This window comes from Hemicordylus capensis, chromosome 9 (genome assembly GCF_027244095.1).
Source record: "Hemicordylus capensis ecotype Gifberg chromosome 9, rHemCap1.1.pri, whole genome shotgun sequence".
NCBI lineage: Eukaryota > Metazoa > Chordata > Lepidosauria > Squamata > Cordylidae > Hemicordylus > Hemicordylus capensis.
This window is the reverse complement of record NC_069665.1, coordinates 11,264,762-11,287,930: the sequence shown is the minus strand read 5'-3', so window position 1 is coordinate 11,287,930 and position 23,169 is coordinate 11,264,762. Positions and strand designations below refer to the sequence as shown.

The 23,169-nt window shown below is 47.4% G+C and overlaps 1 protein-coding gene across 1 annotated transcript in view; it reads right to left on the bottom strand.

The window, feature by feature from the left end:
* Positions 1 to 14,039, bottom strand: part of ADAMTS18 (ADAM metallopeptidase with thrombospondin type 1 motif 18) — a 159,134-nt gene extending 145,095 nt beyond the window's left edge. Inside the window, exons 1-3 of the mRNA XM_053271592.1 lie at positions 13,940 to 14,039; positions 13,714 to 13,795; positions 3,713 to 4,029 (exon numbers count right to left, since the gene is read on the bottom strand). Of these exons, the coding sequence (XP_053127567.1) occupies positions 3,713 to 4,029; positions 13,714 to 13,795; positions 13,940 to 13,984 (444 nt within the window). The 5' untranslated portion in view covers positions 13,985 to 14,039. The remainder of the gene's footprint in view (positions 1 to 3,712; positions 4,030 to 13,713; positions 13,796 to 13,939) is intronic.
* Between the last annotated feature and the right edge of the window lie 9,130 nt (positions 14,040 to 23,169).

The window sequence follows — 23,169 nt, the reverse complement described above, 5'->3', positions numbered from 1 at the left end:
ATAGTCTGGGAAACATCCCAGCGGGGATTCGAACTGGCAACCTCTGGCTTGCTAATCAAGTCATTATCCCGCTGTGCCATTACATAGGAACATAGGAAGCTGCCATATACTGAGTCAGACCATTGGTCTATCTAGCTACACATACTGGCAGTGGCTTCTCCAAGGTTGCAGGCAGGAATCTCTCTCAGCCCTATCTTGGAGATGCTGCCAGGGAGGGAACTTGGAACCTTCTGCTCTTCCCAGAGCGGCTCCATCCCCTGAGGGGAAGATCTTACAGTGCTCACATGTGGTCTCCCATTCAAATGCAAGAAGGGTGGACCTTGCTTAGCTAGGGAGCAAGTCATGCTTGCTACCACAAGACCAGCGAGCTCCACAGAGGTCCTCATATATAGAAGCTGCCAATTGGGTTCCTTGTTGGGGAATATTCCACCAATGCACAACGTATCTTCCATCTCAATAACGTGAGATCGAGATTCTCCTTGAATGCCTGGAGCTCCATAAAACACTCTGAAGCATTTGTATACACCCTGAAACTGCCAGAATGTTACATAGAGATTCACACAGAGGGTCCATTGTAACTAAAGGTATGGGGTGTGTGTGTGTGTGTGTGTGTGTGTGTGTCTGTGTCTGTGTCTGTGTCTGTGTCTGTGTCTGTGTGTTTGCTTGCAATATTCATTCATTCTTAGACACAATGGTCTTGAATGTGATTCTTGCCTAAAAGGGGCATAAATTCCCTAGATTTGAAAAATGGGTTTAAGATTAATAGACCTGGGTAGCAGAGTAGGTATAGAGAGCCAGCGTGGTGTAGTGGTTAGAGTGCTGGACTAGGACCGGGGAGATCCGAGTTAAAATCCCCATTCAGCCATGATGCTTGCTAGGTGACTCTGGGCCAGTCACTTCTCTCTCAGCCTAACCTACTTCACAGGGTTGTTGTGAGGAGAAACTCAAGTATGTAGTACACCGCTCTGGGCTCCTTGGAGGAAGAGCAGAATATAAATGTAAAAAAATAAAATAAAATAATTAAACCAAAACATTTTCCAGACTGAGGCAAAGACCCCATAATATGCGAACTAATATTGGAAAGGAAATATAGTGGTTTCCAGACAGTGACGCAAAAAGTGGTGTGAACTGCGATGTTTTGCGGTGCCGATTTAAAACTGCAGTTGAAATCCGTTGCCTCCTACAGTGCGCAAATACAGCTCTCTCTTTTTCCCCCAACACAGATGCGACGATGACGTTATAGGGCTGTAATGAAGCAAAAAACCACGAAAGGCAGCATTGGAAATGTGAAATGGCACCTTGCTTACAGCACAGGGCCTGCAATGTCAAGACACAGGCAGTACAGAAGAACACTTAAGGGATATGTCATGACACTGTGGAAGTCTGCAATCTGGAAAGTGCCATCATAACTGCAGCCTTTGCATCCATATACATCATTCTCATACACACACACACACACACACACATATATAAACACACACACACCTCCAGACTAGCAGGCATATGCAATAGAACTGAGCCTTCTTGCAAAGATCTTGCTTTTCAAAGTTCAGAATGGTTTGGAAAGAACTGGGAAACATCAGAGCACTGCCTCTGATGTTTCACAGATGAGCTAGAGATGTGCTTGTAACGCCTGGATTCTCACACCAAGAACGATTTCCAAATCCCCCACTTCCTCCACTATTAACGGACTGGAGAGAGTTCTTCACCTCCTGCTGTATGCTACATGTGTTTATTCTGTGCAATACTCTATTCTCTAGTGATTTTAAAACTGTGGAGTGCTTCTTTTCATAAAAGCAAATCAAATCACACTGGGAAAGCATACGTGCCTTTACAACATGTTATCAACTGTTGAAAATACACCTCTCAAGCTGCAGTCTGTGCATTGCATGGTACCTACGTTCACAAACACTCATTTTTCTACATCAGCCACCAAGATGCCCAAGAGACCAGGCACAGCCAATGGGGTATATGTCTTGGATATTTATCTACAGGTGCCTATTGGGAATCTGTGATGGGTGGCTTACACTCAGTCTCACTAACTTGGCTCACAGGGTTTTCTCAGTGTCTTGACAAGCAAAGCAGCAGTAAGCCAACCATGCCAGATGCTGATGTTGATGGCATCTGAAAGTGCCTCCATCATCCAGGAAATGGCAGGTGCTGATAACATCTGAATGTTCCTCCATCCTCCAGGAAATGGAACTATCTCCATGGGATTCTCAGGGACAGGTGGTTTGGGGGGTGGGGAACTCATGTAAGATGGGATTTCCTCTTTCCAATGAGATTGTGCCATCTGTCAAGTCCTGTTTAATGGCAATGGGACCTGTGATGAGGAGGTAGGCAGGCCAGATTCTGGCAGCACCTAGAGAGGAGCAGCCAGTTCAGGATTCTGATAGCTTTGGGGGCCTGAGGACAACAGCTCATGAAGGAGATGGAGGCTGTACATGGTAAGGGGGTGGGAGGTTTCCCCACTCCTTCACACAACCATTTTGAGGTCAACGGCAGAGCAGAGAGCATCATGGTGCCCCAGAGTTAAAACTGCAATACTTCCTTACGCTAAAATAAGAATCCAAGAATCAGGCCTAAGGTCTATTAGTCCAGCATCCAATTTCTATAGCAGCCAACCAGATGCCTCTGGGAAGCCCACAAGCACGAGATGAAGGAATGCCCCCCCTCTTCCACTGCTTCCGTGCAACTCATATGAAGCATCCCACCTCTGAACCTGGAGATAAAAAAATAGCCATCAAGTCTAGTAGCCACTGATAGACTTGCCCTCCATGAATCTGTCGAACCCCCTTTTAAAGCCATCCAAGCTGGTGGTCATAACCACATCCTGTGGCCAAAAAATGCCTTCGACTTATTTTGCCTGTCCTAACTGTAACATGGAGAGACCGTAGGAAGGGAGATTCAACCCTGAAGAATGACAATGCTAGCAGTTCACACCAACAAAATGTTAGTGCAGCCCCCACCAAATAAAGAGCACAGCAAAATGCTACATGGACCCTTCATAGGAACCCTGGGCTCTATTTTGATTCAACTACGATGGAAATTGGACACCTTCCATCTGTTTTTCCACATAATATTATGGATTCATTCTGCAAGTATGGTTCATCCAAGCAAATGAGGGGTAACCAAAGAAGCAAGAACATACATAGAATGTATGCATACATTCAGGAAGGATCTTGACCCGTGTTGTACCAATGAGATGCTGTTACACAGATCTCCAGTGAATGCTTTGTTTGGAAAGGAAAATCCAATGGATTAACTACACACATCCACACCCAAATGATTTTCATTAGGCCTGTCTTCAGGGACCAACCTAAAGATAGCACAGAAAGATATTATCATCTGTAATTAATGTTCTCTTGTTGAATAGGAGTACATTGATGAGCCAAGCCATGGGAAGAGGGGGGACAATATGTCAAATCAGATGGAATACCGCAGGAGCCTGAGATGTGTTGAAATTGTGAGGTCCAATCTGTGTTGAATGTTGGCTGCTGAATTCGGACTGCACACAGGTGTTGGGAACTTAACTGGTTTACTTATGGGTTTATACAGCTCCCTGGCAGGAAATCTAATGCAGGCCTGCCAGAAGGTTTCTCCTAGGCTGAGGCAGGAGCCTTGGGGCTGGACCATACTGGCCAGTGCCTGGATACAAATACACCAGCAAAGATAAGGTGACATGACACGTTTCTTTAAAGTAGACACTTACCAAGCCTATGCACGTCGATATGGCTACCGAAGAAGAGCTATAGTTCCTTATAAATCCCTGATAGAAACACTGCTCAACGTCACGTTCCTGAGAATCTGCAGTGCCATCTTTCCCAAGTACCTGGACAGCAAAACTGCTGCTAAACAGGACAGAGGGTCTAAGCTCCAAGTGGAGTTCCTGTCCAAATGCTGAAAATTTGTAGTGCACGGAGCTCCTAATGCTCGGGGCCGACCTCTTTCTCCGAGCGCTGTGCAAAACGTCGTGGGAGATGTACGCTCCGCTGGAGTCCACCTCGACCGGGGTGACAAAGATGTAATCTGGAAAGGCAAAGTGTCGTTAGCCATCCGCCTTCAGGTTTGCCTGCTTAAAATAATCAGCCTTCTTGAGATATATTTCTAAAGCACGGCCACTCAGTAGGGCATGGTCATTATCACTGTTTATAGAGCCGTACCGGGAGCCTGCAGTCTGTGTTGATATAGTCATGCATGCATAAATACTTCTAAAGCCAACTTCAGCCGGCCCCACGTAAATCACAAGGATTATAAAACAGGGCTCGTTTCCTCTCTCTGCCTTGTGACGGTTCCTGCTAAGAGAGACAGAGTGGCGTAGCTGTGAAGTTTCCCACAGTCGTTTGGGTGAAGACATTTGTCATTGTTGGGATGTCTGTTCTTCCCTTTTCCCTTCTGCTAATTGATGACAAATGGGAAGGTGATTCCCCACCCCCCTTGTTATTTCTCCCCTTCCCTCAAACACAGAGCCACGAATACAGCAATTTCTGTAGAAATTGCACCATTTGTTCAGCTGGATTAAAGGATTAAGTTATTAGTGTCTCAAAGGACTCAGACTTTATCCCCTTATAGTGACTCGGATAGGCTATGTTTCAAGCCCTAACTGACCTTCCATTGGGAGAGATAACCTCCTACCTGCAAACTTTGACTCCAAGATTGTTAATTTGCTACCAAGGAGATTAACTGTTCCAGATCAAACAAGCCAAAAGATGCCATGGAGAGCTGTGAGAAAACAGTCTCAGAACAGATTTCCTAATCTTGGCCAGAACCAGAACCCCTGCTAACTTGGCAAAGAGGCACCTTTTAACGTGATGATTCTCTTTATTGAGCAGGGGGAGAGTTACTGGCCCTATCCACCCCCAGCACAGTACCCCCAGTGACTGTTGCTGGTGCATATCTTATGTTTCTTTTTAAATTGTGAGCCCTTTGGGGACAGGGTTCCATTTTATTTGTTTGTTATTTCTCTGTGTAAACCGCCCTGAGCCATTTTTGGAAGGGCGGTATAGAAATCGAATAAATAACAACAACAACAACAACAACCATCAACTGCTGCTATGCTATCAGAAGATTGTTCATGCATTTAAAAACTATTTTGTTCATGCATTTAAAAACAAACACCAGCACTTAAATGGGGGATTCATCCATGGCCCACTTCAATAAAAATTGGTCCTGAGAAGCAAACTGGGATGCTACTTTTCTCCACTGGCATCTTTAAAGCCTGATTCATACAAGACAGGGGCCACAAGTTTGCCATTCACACCTGGTCACATCTCAAAGGCACTCCCCAATTGGCTCATCTGCATGTAACATTTAACACACCAGTGATGTACACACCTGAGCCAATGCTTGGTGGCTTGCTAACTTTAATGCACCATGGGTGTGCATACACAGTGAGCATTTAAATGCACCTGGTTATGCATAAAATCCTTCCCGTTACCGGTTTTCCCCATAGCCTGCATTCTCTATAAATCAAGTCAAAGACATGCATGGGAGCTGGAGGAAAACAGAGGCAGGAGTGACTTTCTTGAGATAGCTACCAATCTTCAGAGGTGTGCGGGCAAGCCTGGTCCCTGAGTATCTCTTACAGAAGGCTTGGCAAAGGATTCTGGGTCATGTTCTGGGGTGCACTCTTTGCTCATGCAGAGTGCCAGTTAGGCCTGTTGAATCTTCTTTCCGTTCTCCACGATATGAGCACATGCCCAAGTCTTCGCTGCTCATGGCAGGGAAAGATCAGTGATGGTAGGCTTCAAGGGGGAGGAGGTGTGTTCCTGCCCTTTCTTGTGCCCAGAATTACAGGATGGGAACAGACAAGGCCAGCCTCAGAGCAGGCTTGGGGCATCCAGCTGATTTCCTCTCCAGGGGAGCTTTCAACTCCCATGCTCAAGAGTAGCCCTCATCATCGGCTGCATTGGTTTTAATGGCGCCAGTACAAAGCAGACAGGGCTTAACACCTACTCCAAGCCCCGCCCAACCCTGGTCTCACTTCCTGCCACACCCAATATGGCTGCCCCCCTGGAGCGGTTCCCTGCTGCTCTCCTTGCCTCACCTGCTCAACCCCACCGAGACCCAACCAGCTGCCCCCCTGGAGCGGTTCCCTGCTGCTCTCCTTGCCTCACCTGCTCAACCCCACCGAGACCCAACCAGCCTGGAACCATCTCACCCCTGCTCCCTTCAGGGAAAAACAGAAGCCCCAAATGAGGGATGCCGTACTCTCTGCTCAACTCCACAGGGCCATGCAGGCAACCAGGTAAGGCGGCATCCCGACAGCAGGCAAGCTATATCTCAGGAAGGTTTGTCTGCCATGACGGAGAAGTCCTCCTTGAGAAGCTTCTGGGAAACCCCATGTTTTCTTAGGAACATAATTTGAAAACCACCAGCCTCGAACTCCAGCCTAGAACTTCAGCAACACCTGCTGCTGCCTGTCATCACCATATGGTTTTTCTTCTTGGATCTCAAGAGGAGAGCAGCTAGGCAGGGCGCCTTTGTCTGCCAAACCTGCGCAGCTGGCAAGATGCAAGAGATAGTGCTAAACAGGCTTATCAGTTCATTACTAAAGCAAAGTGTTGGCGAGATTAAGACAGCTGAAATTCTCAACACAGTTTGCCTACCTTCGGGGCTGCCCTTAGGGGTGGGAGAGCCGGGCAGTCACCCAGGATGCCCACCTGGATGCCACTCTTTGCCCAGGGCATTCCTTGCCGATCTCTCCAACAGATTAACTGATGTAATACCGATAGGGGTCCAGTTCGGTTCAAGTCTGGACTAGACCTGAACCAGACTGGGTCAGTTCGGTCCGGCAACCCTCAGACCCTGCCCCCTGATTTGGTTCTTTCCAGGGGAGGGTTCATGAGTTTTGTTGTTGTTTTAATTTAACTTTAAAAAAACCCAAACAAAAATCTTCTTTCGGCCAGTTTTTGGCCTTTCCATTCTGGAGGCCGACACACCTGCACAATAGTCCTGTGTGGCTGATTTCTGAAGTAAAGGAGACCGGTGGAGGGGAGGAGAAACCTCCGTGGAAACCCCCCCCCCAGCTGGTAAATTTAAAAAATATATATTAAAAAATGTAAGCTCTCGAATCCCTCGGTCGGGTGGGGGGCGTCGGTCTGGGGTTGGACTGAACAGGAGGTGGTTCAGTTTGACCCTGAATAGTTGAACTGAATCGGTTCGACGTTGAACACATTAAACATTGAATCTGTTTGCACATCCCTAAATACTGATGCACAATCTCCCGGGATGGACATGATACAGCATAAAATTAAACATTGGTATTGACAGTCTAATTGATCAAAACAGACTATGAGGTCATTCACACGACTGGGTTTCGCTTTTCGCTCTACGTTGGCGAAAGTCAACATGGGGCATAGCGTGGTGGGGGAAAGGATCTTTCAATGGTAATATCACACAAGTATTGAAAAGAGACCACCTGGACTACTTGAGAGATTTGTTATTCACACTAAAAAAATGGAAGGTTGAACTGGATCTATTTAAAGGATCCTCTTCAGTTAAGCAGCTAAGGAAAACAATTTATGGAGAGATTCTAGAAGTGGGTTTTTAAAAACCTGATTTAGAACGTAAACGCTACAAACACCGCACTTCACAGTACTTGTTGCAACCCGATCACCCTATCGCTTTCTTTAAGGAGAAAAAGGTCCCTTTCCATTCATGGGAAACAAGGTGGCGCTTATACCACCAAGTACTACCACTTAATGCAGCTAAGCCATGGCTCCCAGAGGACAAGCAAGAGTGTCCTAAAATCACCTGCAAACAAAAAGCCAGTGAGCTAGGCAAGACATTCAGGGAAATCCACTCACATTTCTTTAAAAAGTGTGTGGTAGCCAAAAGAGTGTGGCAGGGAGTAAGCAAGCTGTTAGAGTGGCCTGATTTGGAAAAACAGACTTGGGAAGAACTAACCTCGGGTTTGAGCGACAGAACCTCTTTTCAAGGTCCCAGAAACAAACCTTCAAGGAAACGGGACGGAACAGGTGCCCCCATACTAGGGAATTGGAACGTTCCCCTTCTCGTAATCAGGTTAGTAAACCTGTATGTCATTTATGCAATGCTCCTGCATAGGAATAGGGGGGGAAGACGCGACCAAGAGGTTCACGTGGATGAGACAGTAAATCTCTTCTGGAAAAGTTTGTATGGTTATGTGAAAAAAAGACAAGAGTATCTCTTCTAAACTGCAATGGGACAAATTGTGGAAATGGATGTTGGAAGTAACCCCCCCCCCCAATTACCTGATGTGCCTTATAACCCCCACCCCACTGCCCAGTATTGGTGTTTCCCATAGTCTGGGAAACATACCAGTGGAGATTCAAAATGGCAACCTCTGGCTTGATAATCAAGTCATTTTTCCCCTGTGCCATTACATAGGAACATAGAAAGCTGCCATATACTGAGTCAGACCATTGGTCTATCTAGCTCAGTATTGTCTTCACAGACTGGCAGCAGTGGCTTCTCCAAGGTTGCAGGCAGGGATCTCTCTCAGCCCTATCTTGGAGATTCTGCCAGGGAGGGAACTTGGAATCTTCTGCTCTTCCCAGACCAGCTCCATCCCCTGAGGGGAATCTCTTACAGTGCTCACACTTCTGGTCTCCCATTCAAATGAAGCCAGGGTGGACCCTTCTTAGCTAAGGGGACAAGTCATGCTTGCTACCACAAGACCAGCTCTCTCTCTCTGGTCTCATGCTTAAAGACTCTGCTGATCCCAGACAGGCACAGTTCCTCTCATACTTTTGTGATGGTTAACAAGACCAACATTCAATGAGTGCTTGGGTAGATGAGAAAACCAATATGGGATAGTGAAGAAAGACCTAATCCCCATTCATCCATGAAGTTCACGGGAGTGGGGAACGTTAGTGCAGTTATGGGGGAGGCTTTGTATGTTGGCCTGTGCTCATCAAAGTAAGTGTGTAGGATACAAATGTAATAAATAATTTTCTTGGAAATATCGAATTTTGGCCTACATCTGTACATCCAGTGGAATCCATGAGGGGAAAAACACAGGCCTCTCTAGACTGCCAGTCAGAGGGTAATTCAGGGATTTCATATGTTGCTCAACTTTTGCTGACTTCAGCCAAAACCAGGGACTGGTCCCAACTGGCCCTCCTGTTACGGATCATCTCTCTTTAAAGGGTTGACTATATTCCATTCTATAGTCATTGCACCCTAGAGAACCTGAGGGAGAGTCATTGTTCTGGACGGATGCAGAGAGGCAGAACTAAAACCTAACACTCCCATACTGCCCGTAACTCTTTCTTTAACATTTCCATCTAGCATCCCTGTGATCTTGGTCCACCAGGGGATTCTTGCATAGAGATGTGCCAAAACGTGATTTGGAAACCGATTCGGGGGGCACCGCCCTTTAAAAAATGAGGGCTTTCCCAGCCCCTTTAAAGTGAAGGAGAGCAAGTCCATATCTGCTCCTCCTCCAATCACTTCCATTGACATACCCCCGGTGTATGGTTGCTGACCACGTAAAGACCCTAGTTCAAATCCCCATTCAGCCATGATACTAGCTGGGTGACTCTGGGCCAGCCACTTCTCTCTCAGCCTAACCAACTTCACAGGGTTGTTGTGAGGAGAAACATAAGTATGTGGCACACCACTCTGGGCTCCTTGGAGGAAGAGCGGGATATAAATGTGAAGAAGAAGAAGAAGAAGAAGAAGAAGAAGAAGAAGAAGAAGAAGAAGAAGAAGAAGAAGAAGAAGAGCAGAGACCATGTGCATTGAGCACTGGGTTTAGGAGCAGCTGGGAGACACCTCACCGGCATGCTGTTAAATCTCGGCTGGGAGTACGGCAATGGCAGCGATCAGAGGAGAAGGAGGTATGGACCTGCTCTCCTCCACTTTAAGGTGGCTGGGGAAGCCCTGGTTTGCCCCGCGATTCAGCTTCCGAATCGCATTTCAGCACATCCCTATTCTTGCATTCTCAGAACCGTTGTCATGTTTACAGGAGGTTCCCTGGCATCACACAAGTGTTTACCGCATGAAAAAATGTGAATAACAGACATATACACAGTCTTGTATATGCTCCTGTATATGTCTGGCAGAGGGTCCCAGACATGTGAACACATACAAAATTAATGTATCGGATTCACTGCCACCGGATGTGGTGATGCTACTGGTCTAGTTGGGCTCAAACAGCAATTAGATAAAATTCATAGAAGACAAGTCCATCAGTGGCTACTAGTCATGAGGACTATATGCGAACTCCAGGTTCCGATCCAGGATGTATCTGAAGACCAGTTGATGGGCAGCTAGAGACAGAAGGGGCAGTTTGACTACATGTCCTGCTTCTGGGCTTCATGGTGGGACCTAGATGGCCACTGTGGGAAGCTTTTTGTGATGGGCTTTTGCTCTGATCTGGCAGGGTCCTTCTTATGTGTTTAAGCCACCCACCTGTAATTTACACATTCAGGGTTTGCTGCAGGAAACACCAGTGTACTGATGTACACACAACTGATGTATCATAGCAAAACATGATCGCCATGTAAAGTGAGGAGTCAGTCTTGCTTTTACTGTATTTACCCAAATCCAAACAAGTTCCGCCTTCCCCCTCCCCCACCGCCCCATCTTTCCAGTTAAATATGGGGTGATCATCTTGAATTCAGAGTCTGCTTTTTGGGGGGGAAATACAGGTATAACCTGTTTTTAACCTCGACCTTTTAAGGCATTGTCTTAAATTCAGAGTCACCTTCTATTCGGGTAAATAGGGTATGTGGGGGGATATTTCAACTTTGCATTAAGGCTTTGACAACCAAAAGCACTAATCCTTAATGCAAAATGTGAAGTTCAAGACTTGTAGCAAAGGCCATAACTGTCATGTGGCTTTCAGACTGCACATTCATTCCATAAGTAAAGTAAAGTGTGCCGTCAAGTCAGTGTTGACTCCTGGCGCCCATGGAGTACTGTGGTTTTCTTTGGTAGAATACAGGAGGGGTCTACCATTGCCTCCTCCCGCACAGAATGAGATGATGCCTTTCAGCATCTTCCTATATTGCTGCTGCCCGATAGAGCTGTTTCCCATAGTCTGGGAAACATCCCAGTGGGGATTCGAACCAGCAACCTCTGACTTGATAGTCAAGTCATTTTTCTGCTGCGCCATTAGGTGGCCGTAAGTAACCCCTCCCAAAAAATACTTCCAAGTGGAAGCACCCTAGTGGTGACTGGATCATACACCCATAGGCATAGTCATTATGGCAAGGCTTGTCTTTTAAATCCATCAATTACGTATGCTGTCGTTAATATCTTCTAAACTTATGGACTGACATGATGAGGAAAATACGGTACGGTAAATATTTATATACTGCTTTTCCACAAAAGTTCGCAAAGTGGTTTACACAGATATTTGAATGAATGAATGAATGAATGAATGAATGAATGAATGAATGAAATGGTACCCTTTCCCAAACGGCTCACAATTTAAAAAAAGAAACCAGCCACAGCCACTGGAGGGATGCTGTGCCGGCGATGGATACGGCCAGTTGCTCTCCCCCTGCTAAATAAAGAGGATCACCACTTTTTAAAAGTGCCTCTTTGCTCAGTTAGCAGGGTAACCAGCCAGATAACCAACCCTGGGAAACTCAGTTATTCTGACTCAAAATAACCCCATTGAAATCAAAAGTGCTTTTTAATTCCAACGGGACTACTCTGAGTAACTCTCCTCATCACATCAGCCACAGAGGACACTTCAGCAACTACCCCTGAAAGCAAGAAAGCCATCTGATTGATTCTCCTTCTTGAAGATGGGCGGAGGGGGGACCAAAAGAAAAAGCAGGTCCATTTCGAAGGCATCCATTGCTACCCCGACATCTTTGCTGCCTTTTACAATCGCAAAAAGTAGCCCGAGAGAGGTTGCCTTTGCGGCAGACAGTGGAAACAATACATCAAGAGTCTTTCACTTTCCTTCAGTGGTGTTAATCAGTGGCAGAAGTTCAAGACGCGAAGCAGGCTGGTAGCCAAAAATGCAAGCAGCTGCAAGAGGGAGGGAATTCCCCAGCTCACAGACATAAGGCACACCAGGATTCGCCTTCCCCAGTCCCTGTGCATTCTGTCCTTGTTAACACTCCTAGCAAAGCACACCAGGTTTCTCTCTTCCTATCCCAGGGACACATGCACAGATGTTCATCCTGCTCCGTATGGATGCAAAATGTAATTAGAGTAGTTTTCTATCCGTCCCTGCAATACACACTGGACTGAAACAGCACACAGTGCAATTCTTTAATTATTATTTTTGGAACATGCGCGATCGTTTTTTGAATGAGAAATTTGCCTTCAGTCAATTATCGCCTTCAGTCTCCCGGCCTCTTTGAAATCTAGGAATATCGCCGGCCTGTTTATACACGTCTTCCTAGATTGCTACATTTCATGAGCCTCCCCCCCCCCTTTCTTTTTTTGGACGGAGGGTTTGAATATTTTTTAAAGTTTAGAGGTTATTTCTGTTAAGGTGTACTTCTTCAAAATGGCAACAGCAATTTTTAACTTCTCTTCCCATGTGGTGATGGGCAAAGATAGCGATATCACTATGATATTAAATCAGCAACTACCTTCTACTTCCACTCTGATCTAAAATGCATTTCCACGGGAGCAACTTTTATTAGTTTCAATGGGACTGACTTTCAATTAGCACCATTAACCCTTGCACCCTAGTCTTATGCACCCTTGAGACCAAACACTGAAACAAATGGAATGTACTGCTAGCTAAATCGATTTGCGATCAAGGTGCAAGTTTCTAGTCCTCATTCATACCCACTGGCCTAGACTAATCACATATTTATTAGGAAGGTGGAACTGGCTGGCTGGATCAGACCAAGGATCCAGCCAGTCCAACACTCCATCTCCACCACTGCTGCCAGCCAGATGCCCTGGGAAACTCACAGTTATTCTTACTCTTTATATGCAAGGCACTTTCTAGAGTACATGGTGGTAAGTCCCTGCCCCGAGCAGTTTACAATCTAAACGCTGACCTAGGAAAATAATAGGTGGAGAGATGGGAGCGGAGGCTGAGGAGAGGAAGGAGAGGCATTCAATGTATTGTAAATACACCATAAAATGTATTTACAAGCAAATTAACAAGTGCTCCTTATCGCCAACAACTAGCAAATCAAGGGGATACGCTGGGTATAGAGGTTCTTAATCCACAGCAAATAGAAAAGGCTAATAGAGAAAAGGGCTAGTAGATCAACTCATCGTTTATCAGCAGCTCTTTAACAAGCAGTCCGCATTTTACCCGTTTCTTAAGCAGAGGATGTGCACACAAGCCTACGATATGAGAAGCGCTGTGCGAGAGAGACAAGGCATTACGAGGCTAAAGGGGGGAACACCGGGACACAGAAAGCTGCCGTTTACTGAGCCAGACCATTGCTCCGTCTAGCTCAGGACTGCCCACACAGACTGGCAGCGGCTCCTCCAAGGAAAAGCAGAAGGACTGCTATATGAAACTGGAGGAACGGCTGCAACTTCTCAACCTCCCGATCCTGCAGACGGGCCACCCAGAGGCCATAGCAACGTGCCCCACTCCACCCGGGAGCCCCGCGGCTGACTCCGCCAGTCCACCGAGCCGCTTCTCCGCCCCCCATCGCCCCCACCCCGACCGTCCAGGAAGATGCTGCAGTCCGAGCCAGCCCCGCTGTCTGTCCTGGCCCCACCGTCGTCCACCCCACCACCAGGTCCCCCACCCGGCCGGCGCGTGCGCCGGGGAGCGCGGATACCCACCATGGCTGAATCCTCCGCCGACGCTGTCGCCGCTCAGGGCCGCCGCCAGAGAGGCGCAACAGAGGCAGCCCAGCTGCAGGCTCTGCGGGAGGGGAGAGAAAAGAGAGGGGCGAGTTGCGGGGGGGCGCCCAGGCAGGGCTGGCCGCGCCGAGCGAGTCGGGGGGCCAGCGGGCAGGGGCTGGCCCCGCACACCCCGCCGCCGCCGCCTCCCACCCACCGGCCCTACCTTGGCGATGCTGCCCAGCCAGAGGATGGCGAGGGGGTGTTGCATGGACGTGCCGTTGCGGATCGCCGCCACCACGGGCCAAGTGGCCAGCAGGAGCAGGAGGCAGTCCATGGCCCCCTCTCCGCGGCGCATCTGGGAAGGGGGAGGTGGTGGTTTTTTTTTTGGGGGGGGGGGGTTACCTGCCGCCGCCCCCGCCGCCAGCCACGTGCAGCGGCAGAGCCAGTCCCCGCCACATGTTCACAGGGCGCCGGGCAGCGCGGCTTGGCATGCCCCGGCTGCACCGCCCACCGCGGGCACCACCACCACCACCACCACCACCCTCCTCGCCGCCAGTACCGGCGCGAGGCGGCCCATGGCGAGAGACGCGTCGCGCGGGAGGGGGCTCTCTCTCTCTCTCCCCGCCTCCGCCGCTGCCACTCGGAGCCCGGCGGCGGGAAGAGGCGGCCGTCGCCGCCAGCACCAACAGGGCGCAGCTGCCCCCGACGCGCGCGGCGCTGGCTCCGCGGCCCCCGAGGAGCAGAGGAGGAGGAGGGGGGATGGGGTGGGGTGGGGGCGAGGGGCGGAGCCAAGCTCCCCTTGCCTCAGCTGGCCCCGGCGCTTCTTCTCCGAGCTGGGGGGGGGGAGGCGCGTCCTCCCCCACCCCCGCTCGGGTTGCTTTTTCAGCACGGCTTGCGCGGCGGACAGCACTGCCGAGAGGGATGAGGGGCGGCTGCCACCTGCTGCGGGCTGGCTTGGGTCTCGCTGCCTTCTCCCCCGAGTCAGACCCTCGGGCCGTCCAGCGCAGGGTTGTCGACCCAGACTGGCAGCGGCTCTCCTCCCAGGTTGCAGGCAGCGGCTCTGCGGCAGCCCTGTCTGGGAGATGCTGCCAGGGAGGGGACCTGGACCCTTCTGCATGGAGGGCATTCTGCAGGAAAACGCGCGCACGCGCCCCATCATGCGCACCTGACGCCTCGCTGCTCGCCTTGGGTGGCAGGCCAAAGTGTTCTTGGGTGGCATCGAGGGCGGACGGGACACCCCCCCGCCTCCCCCGCCCCATGGGTGGCTGATGTGCGGAGGGAAATTGCATGCATACACAAGGCGCCCCAAGCCTCGGAGCTCCGACCTCTGTAGACAGGGGCAAATAAGGAACGAAGATTCCATAGGAAGCGGGCTTCTACCGAGTCAGACCGCTGGTCCACGGGAGCTCAGTACTGACTGCACAGGCTGGCAGCGGCTTCTCCGAGGTTGCAGGCAGGAGTCTCAGCCCGGTCTTGGAGATGGGGAGGGGGGGGCGGCTTTAGGATGCAGGTACTCTTCCCAGAGTGGCTCCATCCCCTAATGAGAATATCTTGTTTGAAGGAGGCTATGATTAGTCCACTTCTTAAGAAGCCTTCCCTAGATCCCTCAGTGATAGATCGTTATAAGCCGGTCTCCAATCTCCCATGGTTGGGCAAGGCGATTGAAAGAGTGGTGGCTTACCAGCTCCAGACAAGTGGACCTGAAACATCTACATGAAACAGCTGGGTGAGGTCATCAGGAGATTTGGAGCAGGGCGTTATCAGTATGCTGATGACACCCAAATCTATTTCTCCTTATCATCATCATCATCATCATCATCATCATCATCATCAGGAAATAGCATTCACTGGAATACACAGTGAATGTGTAGAGTACACAGATCCCTTTCTCTAACTTAGCTCTGACTTGCCAGGCAAACTTTATTTTTATTGTTGTGTTCTGTGTGGGTGGTGGTCACTCACACAGTTCCAGCACCTTTTAAATCCTCCCCCGCTCCCCACTCAGAAACACCAAGTTGTGAAATGGCTGGTGAGAAAATGAAAGTGTTTTAGGCACACAGGTTGTGACTGTCTTGAGGAAGTGCATATATTCTTCTATACACCTTCTTGTCTGTTATCGGCACTCTCAGATGGACATTCTGTCCCATTGACCAACATGGGGGCAGTCTGTGGGGGTTTGGCCCCTTAGGGACTTTTCTTCAGATTTTTTTGAACACCTATATATCTGTGGATCACCCTGAAGCTACTATTACCTCCAGCTTGCTCGCAAGCATCCTGATTCTCTGCTCATAAGGATTATATCGTTTCCAGCTCTTTCAGAAATAGTATATAGACTGACTTCCCAATTTAAACCTGACTTCCCAATTTTTGACCTTGACCTTGGCTTGTAACTTAACCTAACCTATGCTTGCTTCCTCGTGAACCTGACTTCCTGCCTCCTGACCAGAGCTTGTGACCTTGATTTATGCTGAGCTCCCCTGGTGAGTCCTAACCATGAGACCAGCACGGTCAGACCCTCAAGATATGAGACCACCTCCCACTTGTCCACAGGCGTTCCAGTTACCCATCCATAAGGACCCCAAATTTCATCACTTTTGGAAATAGTGCAGTCTATAGACTACCTTGCAACATCGGGAAAGGTGCCTAACTAAATTCAGTTTTGTCAAAACTACCACTGTGTATGGTATGGCATTATTTTCTTCCCTTTCTTTTGGGGCTCTTTTAGCAAATTCTCTCTCTTCAGAAACCATAACTTGCAGAAATACCTGCAGAATCCATAACTTGCAGAAAAACCATAAGTTGCAGGAAAATGGAAAAACCTGATCAAGGCCTCCTGTCTTCTAGGTTCTTCCCATATGCTGAATTCATATTAAGATCAGCAGGACTGATGGGTGTTTAGAATGCCTACTTATTTGCTTTGACTTTTGTTAGAGCAAATTCTTCACTGTGCAGTGAAGGGTGATCATTGCTGAGCAAATAACTCAGCTCAGTTATGTGACAAGCCAGACCACAATTTCTCAGACCAACTCATGTGGCCAAATCTGTGGTTCTTGCTGTCTTTAAAAAAAAAATCATTTAAAATCATCAGACACCATTACATTTATAAAAATCATTATTAAAAAGAAAAGAAAAAAAGAGGCCCAAGCCTAATGATTACAAAACATTAAACATTAATGTCGGGTTCCCCCCATCACCCAACATCTGCTGCTCATCCTCAAATGCAAGGTACAGATGTTGGGTGGCAGAGGGAACTTGAATTTGACAACCCAACATGGTGAGTTCGGACACTAAGGGAATGAGCAGGAGTACCAGCTCATGCCAGGAGCACATGCTTACTGGGTATCTCTGGTTCCCACCCACACCCTACTTTTAGGGATGTGCACAAACCGGTTCGGCACCTCCTCCGGGAAGTGACGAATCAGCTCGTGTTACGCCGGCTGGAGGGGGAGGGGAGCGGTTCCTTTAAGGAGCCGGCAAGGAGCCCTCTACCTGCTCATCCCCACCCTGATGTTTTACCAAGTGTGGCGCCTGGACCCCAACTGGCCATGCGAGGCTGGCAGCACTGTTCCATGCAGCCTCCATGTGGCATTGGCACACATGCGCAATGAGCATATGTGCACTGCAACCCCACGCAGCCTGTTCAGGACTGGGCATTGTGCCCAGAAATGTGGTGGGATGGGGATGAGCAGGTAAGGAGCTCCATACTGGTGCCTTAAGGGAACCACTCCCTACTACACCAACCCTTGCACGAGCCATTCATGCACATCTCCACTTACTCTCCAGGGGTCATGTGAACCCAGCTGTAGAATCATAGAATGGTGGATTTGGAAAGAACCTCCAAAGTCTTCTGGTGGAGGAAGTGCAGTGAACTTCAGAGTTAAATGGAGATGTTACATATACCACAGGTACATGATGGACACTGAGATGGATCTTTGCCATCTGTCTTAAGAAGACATTGTTATTGTCTGATTGATCAAATTGAGGAAGACTTAAGGTTTCTCTCTCTCTCTCTCTCTCTCTCTCTCTCTCTCTCTCTCTCTCTCTCTCTCTCTCTCTCTCTTTCATAGCCTGCCAAAAAAACCATGTAATTATGGGCTGCAGAACTTCAACCTTCCTGCAGATGTTGGCATACAACTCCCATAATCCCATGATGGCTACTGTGGCTGGAGATTATGGGAGTTGTCATCCAAAAATAACTGAAGGGCCAAAGTTATGCAGCCCTGATGTAATTAATGGTATGGGTACTGTGGTGTTTTGGGATAATCCATTCCGTGATCCAGGCCAGGTTTTGAATGGGACTTTAGTGGCTTGCATTCCAATCCTGGAGTAGGAGAGGCGGGGCTAACTAACAGCCAGCACCAAAAGCAGGGAAAAGCAATCTGCACTTGCGTCTCTGTACATCTTATCTATTTCATTAAACTATTCCTGATTTCACTCCACTGTCTTGTCCTTGCATACCACAACTCTTTCCCTTAGATTCTACAGGTACTTAAGGTGGAAAGCAGGAGATTCAGGCTGGTGTTTGCATGCCATATGGCCTGCAGATGCAGAAACACATCACAATGCAAAATCAACTTGTGGAATTCTCTGCCACAAGATGTGGTGACAGCCAATAACCTGGATGGCTTTAAGAGGGGCTTCGATAACTTCATGGAGGAGAGGTCTATCAACAGCTACTAGTCGGAGGACTACCTCCAGCCTCCAAGGCAGGATGACTCTGAGTACCAGTTGCAGAGGAATAACAGCAGGAGAGAGGGCATGCCCTCAACTCCTGCTGTAGGCTTCCAGTGGCATCTGGTAGACCACTGTGTGAAGGAGGATGCTGGACTAGATGGGCCTTCTTGGGCCCGATCCAGCAGGGTTGTTCTTATGTTCTATGTTCTTATGGGAAGACCAAACCTCATGAGCTGAGTGTAATGTCTGCATTAGCTCTTACTTACCTCATGGGGTACATAAATTGGCAGATGCTCTTCTTTGTTTTTACTGAATCAATGGGTGAATTCACACATGTATGTTCAGTGTTCAGTGTCTGGAATGTCAACTGATGACTTGCAGATGAGAAATGGCGAGCAGAGCTCAAGTACCACAAATGGGAACCAGTGTAGTGTGGTAGGTAGATAGATGGTTAGATGAGGAAGGGCCAAGTCCAAATCTCTGCCCAGCCATATACTGAGCTCCTACCATATGGAAACGCAGAACATTACTGTCTCTTGTAGATGGATCAACAAAGATGGGAGGAGGCTGTTCAGATCTCACACTATGTGTACACTACTTACAGCCATGGCTAATGTTTCCTTCTCCTGGCATACCATTTCACCAGCTGAATATGTGTATGCATGAATTGGCTGTAAATCAGTTCCTACAATTTGAAGGAAATAAAAATAATAGCTTGTTAGGCCCTTAAAGGACGGTAGTGCATGCAAAACACATGTTCAGGAGTGGGATTTCTCACTATTGCACATTAGCAGCACACATTCTGGGGCTCTAAACCAGGAATTCTCAACGTTGAGTCCCCAGATGTTATTGGACTTCAACTCCCATAATCCCCAGCTAAAGGGCCCTTTAGCTGGGGATTATGGGAGTTGAAGTCCAATAACATCTGGGGACCCAACGTTGAGAAACCCTGCTCTAAACATTACCCTCATCGCTACTAAAGCTATGAGAATATGGCTCGATGGCTAAGATCACTGCTTATTTGTGGAATAATTATACCTCAGATGAAATATTTGTGTTAGCCTGGGAACCATTCATAAATTACAGTTTAGCACAGGGTTAACATCCACACCCAAGTATTTGGGTTTGTTTAAAAAAATATTGAGGGCTGATTAACACGTTACTTATATCTTTCTGTAATATCTGATGTGAGGGGGAAGGTTGGCAAAAGGTGGAAGCGGAATCCCGGATTGTCATATTTAACTGTTGGAAGTTCAAGAGATGATAATGTAATCATGTTATTTCTTTCTATTTTCTTATTAAAACATTATTTTAAAAAATAATAATTAATAAGCATTACCCTCAACACATGACAGCATCGCCACTAGTATCCATATTCTGGCAACCTCCAGGCTGCCTTTGAAGTCTACTTGGAGACTTCAAATGGTCCAGAATTTGGCCATCAGACCACCAGCCAGAACCTGTCAGAGAGAACTCAACAACATCACTGACTATCAATCAATTTCCAAGCACAAATAAAATTGCTGGTTTTTTACCTTGGGAGCCAGCTTTCTGGTCTTGTGGTAGCAAGCATGACTTCTCCCCTTACCTAAGCAGGGTCCACCCTGGTTGCATATGAATGAGAGACTAGAAGTGTGAGCACTGGAAGATATTCCCCTCAGGGGATTGAGCCACTCTGGGAAGAGCAGACGGTTTCTAGTTCCCTCCCTGGCAGCATCTCCAAGATAGGGCTGAGAGAGATTCCTACCCGCAACCTTGAAGAAGCAACTGCCAGTCTGTGAAGACAATATTGAGCTAGATAGACCAATGGTCTGATTCAGTATATGGCAGCTTCCTATGTTCCTATGATCCTAAGAACCACCTGTTCACCTGTCCAACAGCCGAGATCTTCCTAAGGTGAGACACATGTTACCTGGAGAAAGGGCCTTGTCGGTGGTGGTGCCCCATGTATGGAGCTCCCTCCCCAGTGATGCATGCTAAGGCTTCAGTCCCTTTGGTATCAGGCAAAGAGCTTATTGTTTATTGTGCAGATTTCAAGATTTCACGAGTTGAGGAATGGTAACTAGGTAAGGTTCATTGTCAAGGGAGTGTGGCTGTGTCTTGAGTGCAGAGTTCTATAGATGGGTGACAGTGGAGGTCAGTTGGAAAATGGCAGTTGACAGCTGATGGGAAGAAGGATTGATGGCAAAGAGATGGAATGGTGCTGTGAGGAAAAGCAGAGCCTAAGAGGGAAATTCTGTAGGAATTCTATGGCAATTGTAATCAACTAAAAGGGACGGGAGTTGATTCAAGGAAAAAGTGAAAAAAAATATCCTTCAAAAGACACTTCTGAGAAAGATACCTGAGATCTCCTTAGTCTATCATAGCTGGGCATACACTTTGAAATAGTGAAGAAAGGCTACAGCTGAGATGGTGGGAGATTTAATATGGGTCCTTTCAGATGACAAGAAGTGCTACATTGAGAAGCTTTCACACCAAGATCCAAGCATGAGCTTATCTGCCACACACTAATGCTAGCTTCTGTCTTCCTTCCTAGCATGGATTTATTCTGTGGGCACATCCAGATGCAATGCAGAACTTTGGCTGAATTTCAACACTTCTGGTTTGCTTTTTCATCTGAACACACCTCCCAAATTCAGCCAAGAATCAGTTTGGCCCACCTTTTGTAGGTTGGGTGGTAGGTAGCACCCATCATGCCCTAGACACCCAACCTACTTAGGTGTCCCTAGGAGATGCCCATGGGGAACAATGGGGTGTTTCGAGCTCTCCATTGTTCCCTATGGCCAAAACACTCAAAACATTTCTAGTTGTTCTGTCAAAACAGCCACCCCGACTGCTATTTCAATGGAACGTTTTGGCTGGTTTGTGTTTCGTTTTGAGCTCAAAACAGAATGCAGAATTCGTTTCATGTACGTTATCATCCTTACCCTTAAGATACATACAACGGTTGCCACCCACAGGATTGGGTCATTTAAACCAGCCCGTCATGCAGATGCTGCTTAGAGAAAGAGATCCCAACAGCTGGGGCAAGATTCCAGAATCCCCAGAATTAAGGTTGCTTTTTGTTTAGGGCTAATTGAATTCTCTCCCCTGACACACCATGTGCCTGTCACCATGCCACTGCCGACTCTGTTAAGAGATTATTTCATTTCAGCTGACATGGAAACCGAACAAATAACAAAAACCTGCTAGTCCTTGACATGGTATGGTTCCTCCATCAATTTATGTGCCTTAAGAGCCAGAAAAGCTCCTCGAATCAAATTCCAACCATTTCCCCAGTCTCTGTATTAAATTCTACATTCTGCAGAAGCCTCAAAATGTATTGTTAGAAGTGGAACTATTTCCTCCAATGAGCTCTAAAACGCACAATGCTGGGGCTGAGTCCTACAAATCCTGGCAAGCTCCAAGCAATAAAGAAGCATCTCCATGGAATTGGTTTTCACCATATTTATCGTTTATTATCATTATCATTTCAAAATAAACCCTCCAGTTCATTTTGCACAGCTTTCTAATCACGTTAGCTGGAATCAAGGTCTTGAACTGGCATTCCATTTTGCACCCTAAACTCACAAGGAAATCCAAAAGGATTAGTGTTTACATTTCCACTTTGTCTGACTGCTCTGGTCCCGAATAGATGCTTTTGATTACAAATATTAAATAGCAATTTTCTGCTTACATGAATTGCTCTGTATTGCACAGCATGGATGTCCTAATTTGATTAGTTCTACACATTTATTTGTGTTTGCTGGATATCCTTTTTCCTGGCAGAGAGAATGAAGTTCTAGCTATCCTGCTGACATCCCGGTATTGTATTTTCCGTGCTCTAATGCCTTGATCCAGGGCAGAACTAAGACTGCACTTCCATGCTGAGTGCTTAAGGGCTAACATGCAATGCCTCCAGAGATGCTGTTCTTGTTCAGTGATTGCTAAAGGCTAATGCCTGGATCTGAAAAGAGATTAACTGACTTGCTTTCCCAATGTCACCACCAGCATTTTAAAAAAAACCAAAAACACACCACTAGAAAGGGGAATTCCAAGCCAGGAAAGCAAAGGAGACATCCTAGAAAGTGGGCAAATACCATTCCTTTGGACAGATTCCAAATATCACGAGTTTCTGTCATAACGCACCCAACACTCCAACGGCTGGGAAATGAACAAGGGAGAAGCTGTGACTCAGGATGTGAATCTCTTTCTCATGCACACAAAGAGAGAATTAAATAAAAAATATCCATCAATAAGCAGAGAAGTGGGGCGGGGGGGAGAGAGAGAGAGACGTGTCATTGTGGGTGGCCCAAATTAGATTTTTCAAGTGCTTTATTTTAGACAAGTTTCCTGGATGCTTGCCAAGTGTAATTAAAGAACAGGTAACTCTGAATTCACAGAACTCTAATAAAAACAATTTTATGCTTTACAGTGTCGTAGACATGCCAAGATGGTGGGGGTTGGGGGGAGTGGGTGGGTTTGTACAATGAGATGGGATCGAACAGTACAGAGGATTCTGACAGATGCAAGGGCGTCATTTACATATGCTAATTTATACTATAAAAAGCCACCTAATGGCACAGCGGGGAAATGACCTGCCTAGCAAGCCAGAGGTTGCCAGTTTGAATCTCCACTGGTCTGTTTCCCAGACTATGGGAAAACCTATATCAGGCAGCAGCGATATAGGAAGATGTTGAAAGGCATCATCTCGTATTGCATGGGAGGAGGCAATGGTAAACCCTTCCTGTGTTCGACCAAAGAAAAACCATAGGGCTCTGTAGTCGTCAGCTGTTGACA